The 5,922-nt window shown below is 47.9% G+C and overlaps 1 protein-coding gene across 1 annotated transcript; it reads right to left on the reverse strand.

The window, feature by feature from the left end:
- Positions 1–2,016: 2,016 nt before the first annotated feature.
- LOC125536309 (protein TIFY 10b-like) lies at positions 2,017–4,286 on the reverse strand. The gene is made up of 5 exons (XM_048699501.1): positions 3,929–4,286; positions 3,520–3,664; positions 2,777–3,024; positions 2,615–2,672; positions 2,017–2,517 (listed from the first exon to the last, which is right to left on the reverse strand). The coding sequence occupies exons 1-5, from the start codon at positions 4,050–4,052 to the stop codon at positions 2,397–2,399; spliced, it is 696 nt and encodes a 231-aa protein (XP_048555458.1). The 5' UTR covers positions 4,053–4,286; the 3' UTR covers positions 2,017–2,396.
- Between the last annotated feature and the right edge of the window lie 1,636 nt (positions 4,287–5,922).

Here is a 5,922-nt window from a genome sequence, read left to right on the forward strand (position 1 = left end):
TGTGTATGCTACAACAAAACATTAGGTGAAAATCTATCCATCTACAAATGTTCAGCATTTCCATTGGAAGAATTGTACAAAGCAAAACAAAATGAAACCCAATAAGCCAAACTCGTGCACAAGATTCAACCTCTATTTCAGGTAGCTAGTAGCTACCAATTGAATATTTGTACGCATCAGTGAGAGTTCCTTAAATACCAGATCAAGCAATATCAATTTCTATGTGCAGTTGCAAGACATTAATCCTGTAGTATTAAATACCTGGTCCAGAGGCATGTGGCGACCTGGATTGGGAGCGGCAAGATGTAGCAAAGAGCGAGCTGGATGGGGAGTCCCAGACTCCTAGTGGTGCTTGCTGTAAGGTGAGACGGGCGGCGAGCCAAGTGGCCGGCCACAAGCTTGGCAGCAGACCCGGACGGAGACCTCGTCCGGCTCAGCGGCGGCCCAAGCGTCGCCCTCCTCGTGCGGTGTAGCGGCGAACTGCTGCCCAATAGGGCAATACGGCGACCCAGCGTCCTGTGCCGAGGAAGAGGAAGAAAGGGTCAGGGAGGAGACGTGAGAGTGCAGCGTCGACCAGACTAAGGGAGCACCCTCGCTGGAATCAACCGCACGGGGCGGCGGCTGGGCACGACACGTATCCCTCTTCGCCGGTGAGACGCGGGGAGGGGGAGGCATGCGAGAGCCGCCTGCCGCATGAGTTTCGTTCGAGGGAGGGGCGGCGGCGGGCGCGTGGGGGTTGTGCGAGAGAGGAGGCAGGAGCGGTTTGTTTTTCTTTTTTTTAAGGGCGAGTGGAGGTGGGCAGCGGGGAGACCGGCGTTTGTTTAGCGTTAAACACGCGATGATTTTGAGCCCTATGATCTGCTGCATTAATGGATAGAATGAATTGGTTCTCCGCCCTCTTATAGTGGTAGTAGATAGTAGACTAGTTGATCAACTTGCGCTGGGACATGATCAGGTAGCACATGGCTCCACCTTTTGGTTGCCTTTCCCTTGGTCTGCCCTCAAAGCCATTCCACGCACGCATTTAGCGGCCAAAACAAGTAGTCCACAAGCTAAGTGCATGGACCTTACGGTTCACTCTTCTGTTTATAGTTTATTATATGCAACAGGTAGAATGCTCTCTTGCTGTTTCCGGTCAAGAAAATATTGTTGTTTTTTCACCCAAAAATGCTTCCTGAGCTTTCTTCTCTCATTTTTCCATGCCGACTGAGCTTTCCTCTGACCAGCTCAACATTCTTCCAAACAGTGCTATCAGGAGACATGCCACAAGACTAACCAGCACAAGGTTTTGACAAAGCCAAGGCATAATATTCCCACATAGTAATAACATAACAAAAGCAAATTCAAAAGGTTGAAGAAGGGGAGGCAGGAAGCTGCGAGGATGTGCACCGCATCATCGTCATCACCAGCATCCCTCTGCGCCGCGGTCTTATATTAGCAAGCACACAAACATAAAATACAGACAAGTTAAAGGAGAAAGGCAAGCAAGTTGCGCCGACGTGGGCCCCACCCCTTGCAACTTCCAAACAACTTCCTGTGGTTTTGTCACGCATCTTTCCTTGCTTTGCTTTAGCTGTCAACCAGGACCCTATCACCTCCCCAATTCTCACATGTGCTCCTGCCTTTTGGTTAAAGAATTAGGCAGGAAGGGGGTGACAAGTCTTGCCTTGTGCATCCGTCTTCCTCTCACACCCTATCCTCAGCTGGACAACGCCATCCAACCTACCCTGGATCTGCCTGACCCTCCCGTGCTGCTCTGTATTTGCATGATTGGTTACACAACTATAGATGAAAGCAACTTTACAATAGACCAAAATAGATCATTGCTTGTGTTTGTAGAGAATTAGATGCCATATCACTTGTTGACTACAGGCGGAATTTGTTTCCTTAGTTATATTAGCCTGTCCATGGAAAATCATTATCCATCGCCTCGACAAAACTCCCTCCCATGAACAAACAGAATAAGAACTCATACAGATCTGAGAACCGAATCATGTAAACATACAGCCACGGGAATACAAACATAATATGAATCCATTACAATCACTTGCTTTTACAAATCAAGGACAGAACTCAATGACAATACGGAATGATCAGAGTTCACATATAGGATACAGCTATGTTTCTTTGCACTAACTTTTTTTCCTTAGCATGGCCAACTCAATATCACCATGTGTTAACATGCCAAAACTTCTCTCGGGCTTCGGGCACCGGTCATCATCATTTGCTACTTCTCTTTACATCGGAACTATGGAGGCGAATAACATAGAACCATAACCTAAAACAAAACGCTAGAACATGATATGGGATAAAATATTCATGACTTGTTGATACTCTAAGGACAAAGCACATTTCACATATTTCTGGTAAGGGCATAAGGCTTCTGTCATGCCGCCTTATTGGTTTGGCTTCAGGGCGGCATTCGGCCCCAGTCCAAGCCATGGCTGGTTCTCAAACTCCTTCTTGACTGGTGTTGCATCAGAAGGAGAAGCTTGATATGGTGCCTTTGCATGCAGACTATACGAAAACAAAAGCACAAGTTAGATCCATAAACTGTGGTGGTGAGAAAAGATGATCATGAGATCATGAGTTCATGACAGCAAAAGCAACTTACCGATCCTTTCTCTTCTCAAGGAATCGGTGAAGTGACGCCTTTCTAGCAATTGGCAGATCTACAAGACAGAAAAGATTTTGTCAATAATCAACACAATAAGAACAAGCAACGTACATGTCAAACAACGCAATGGATATGTACAACAAATCACTGGGTAATTACCAGAAGCATTCGGACGAGCAGACTTGTGAGCATTAACCGGATCACTAGGCAAACTACTTGCCGGGGCCAGCACGGCCGTCTGGACCTTGGCGGTGTCTGCAGCAGTTGTGGTCGCAGAGACGTTCTGAACAACAGGGCTGCCCTTGCCAGCCAACTGCATCAGGCCCTTTGCCTTGTCGGCTGGGAAATCGTTGAACACGAGCACCTTCCCACCATAGAAGATGGTCAGCTGGCTCTTGTCTTCCTCCCTGAAATTTATGTGCACACAGCAATTAAGTACACTTGCAGACTACTCTTCAGTTTTGCACTAGCTGCCTAACCAATTTTCACCAGCAAGGGGAAATGTTCTCTGGGAAACCGTATTTTTTATTCATGTACAAACAAACTCAGCTCGATCAGTCGCTTTGTATCAATAAGGATACGGTTTAAGGTCGAATAGCTACGCTTTGGAGCATGAGCAAACCTAGTACTATTATAACTCGGAGCATGGATGGTTGATTGCTCCATCCCAAGAAGAAATCATCTCAACCCAGGGAGCAGTTGGTTGCAAATATTAAAATCGGTTAATTACAATCACTCTCAGCTAGATTTCAGGCCTTGCATAATCCAGTACGGTTCAGATAAACCGAACAGATAGAAAGGTTTCTCCACTCGCCATCTGACTTTTATCTGTATGTATGGATTCTGACTTGCACTAGCGTAAGGCTAAAAATGGAGCAGAGAAAAGTGGCACGGTCAAATACCTGGTAGCATCAGGGGCGGCGGCGTCCTGCAGGCCGGCGCTCTGCGGGAAGAGCTCCATGGTCTCCTTCTTCCTGCCGGCCTCCTCGCCCTCCGCCCCGGGCAAAGTGCTCTTCGTGTCCGCCGCCCTGTGAGCCTCGGCCTCACCTGAAACCCAATCAAAGCCTCAGATCAGAGAGCTGGATTTCTCAATTCACTCCACCAGCCACCAAATTCCAGACCAGATCGACGCGACGAGGACCTTCGTCCCCAAAATCGGGAAAACAGACTCAGATCTCGCGCGGAATCCCCCCAGAGGACAGAAACTTTTTCCCACGAATCGGAACGCAACCTCCCCCAACCAAATAAATAAATAAACAAACAGCGAACAGCTCTGGTGAAGCGCCCAAATCCCGAAACACGGCCGCTCACCCTTGTTGATTCCGAGGCCGAGCTCGGCGGCGGCGGCGCCGTTCTGGCGGACGTAGCGGCTGAGCAGGCTGCAGGCCATGGCGAAGCTGGTCGCCCTCTCCCCCTGCCTCGCGGAAGCCGCCATCTCCGGTCTCTCTCTCCCTAAGCTCCACCTCCGAACCTCCTCCCCTTCCCCCAAACAAACCTCAATAGCGCAGACGGAATCGCAAACGGAATCGGCCGAGCTCGCCCGTGGTGCTAGCCTCGCGGCGGTGGTGGGTGGTTGGCTCGCCTTCCTCGTGCTGTCTGTCTGTCGTGCGGTGCGGGATGGTATGGTGGTGTGCCGTGTGCGTACGCGCTTATAAGGGAAGGACGCGGTTTCTGGCTAAGCAAAATTGAAATCCAGCCCCCGCGGTGGAAAACGGATTAATCTAGTGCGAGCGTGGGTGCCATCTCGATGGTTGGATTAGTTTAGCGCATTTATTAAGCGGGGCGGAGGGACCGCGATGATTGCGGGAAATTTCGCACGTGGTTCGTGTGGAGGAGGGGGAGGTGGGGCTTTCACGGCCGGCACCTTTCGAAATTCTTTTTCCTTCTTTCTCTCTCTCTCTCTTGCTTGGTTGGGTTGATTTTTTCACCCGCGGGTGGGGGCCCCGCCGTCCCCATGTGCGCGTGCTTAACCACCGTGCGGAATGCGATCGTGGCTGTACTGTGGCGCGGCACGAGCGCCTGGCGCTTGCCTGTTTGGTCAGATCCGGGTTTTGACCTCACACTGCCCCATCACTGTTCCCTCGTGACTCCTACGAGTAGCATTTCTCTCAATCTTGCTCCCCCTCAAATATCTCTTAGCGCTGTGAAAGTAAGTTATAAGATTAGTACTCTACCATGCATAACTTCGTAAAACTTCATAACATATCTGTCTGTGGTATCATACAAGTCTTAGTTCATGTACATGTAGGCTCATTTTGATTCGAGGTGCGTTATGTTATGATAACGTATTATATTACCTCTTATCATTAACTACTTGTCGTATAAACAAACCTATGCTAGATGTGTTACGTTACTAGCTAAGTTATTTGTACTATAACGAGCAGTAGAAATTTTGCTCTTCCAATTTCCTTTAATAAAAATACCAACTTTATTCATTTGAAACAATAAGCACATCGCTTGTGAGAAAAGCTACAATTTCATTTACGGCCCCCTCAACCATTTAATAGGAGGGCGGAGTTAAGCCAACCTAGCAAGCCCATGGGCGACATTGTTTGCTACTCTATTAGAATGCTCGAACAATATTTTACAATAGACATAAGTGTTGGAAATATGCCCTAGAGGCAATAATAAATTGGTTATTATTATATTTCCTTGTTCATGATAATCGTTTATTATCCATGCTAGAATTGTATTGATAGGAAACTCATATACATGTGTGGATACATAGACAACACCATGTCCCTAGTAAGCCTCTAGTTGACTAGCTCGTTGATCAATAGATGGTTACGGTTTCCTGACCATGGACATTGGATGTCGTTGATAACGGGATCACATCATTAGGAGAATGATGTGATGGACAAGACCCAATCCTAAGCCTAGCACAAAGATCGTGTAGTTCGTATGCTAAAGCTTTTCTAATGTCAAGTATCATTTCCTTAGACCATGAGATTGTGCAACTCCCGGATACCGTAGGAGTGCTTTGGGTGTGCCAAACGTCACAACGTAACTGGGTGGCTATAAAGGTACACCACAGGTATCTCCGAAAGTGTCTGTTGGGTTGGCACGAATCGAGACTGAGATTTGTCACTCCGTGTAAACGGAGAGGTATCTCTAGGCCCACTCGGTAGGACATCATCATAATGTGCACAATGTGATCAAGGAGTTGATCACGAGATGATGTGTTACGGAACGAGTAAAGAGACTTGCCGGTAACGAGATTGAACAAGGTATCGGGATACCGACGATCGAATCTCGGGCAAGTATCATACCGATGGACAAAGGGAATTGTATACGGGATTGATTGA

The sequence above is a fragment of the Triticum urartu genome, chromosome 2, assembly GCF_003073215.2.
Source record: "Triticum urartu cultivar G1812 chromosome 2, Tu2.1, whole genome shotgun sequence".
Lineage (NCBI taxonomy): Eukaryota > Viridiplantae > Streptophyta > Magnoliopsida > Poales > Poaceae > Triticum > Triticum urartu.

Excerpts from the sequence above, each read along its gene's own strand:
- LOC125536309 (XM_048699501.1), bottom strand. The coding sequence starts at position 4,052 with ATGGCGGCTTCCGCGAGGCAGGGGGAGAGGGCGACCAGCTTCGCCATG. Across the intron at positions 3,025-3,519 it reads GCCGCCCCTGATGCTACCAG|GGAGGAAGACAAGAGCCAGC; the intron begins GTATTTGACCGT and ends CATAAATTTCAG. Across the intron at positions 2,673-2,776 it reads TGCTCGTCCGAATGCTTCTG|ATCTGCCAATTGCTAGAAAG; the intron begins GTAATTACCCAG and ends TCTGTCTTGTAG.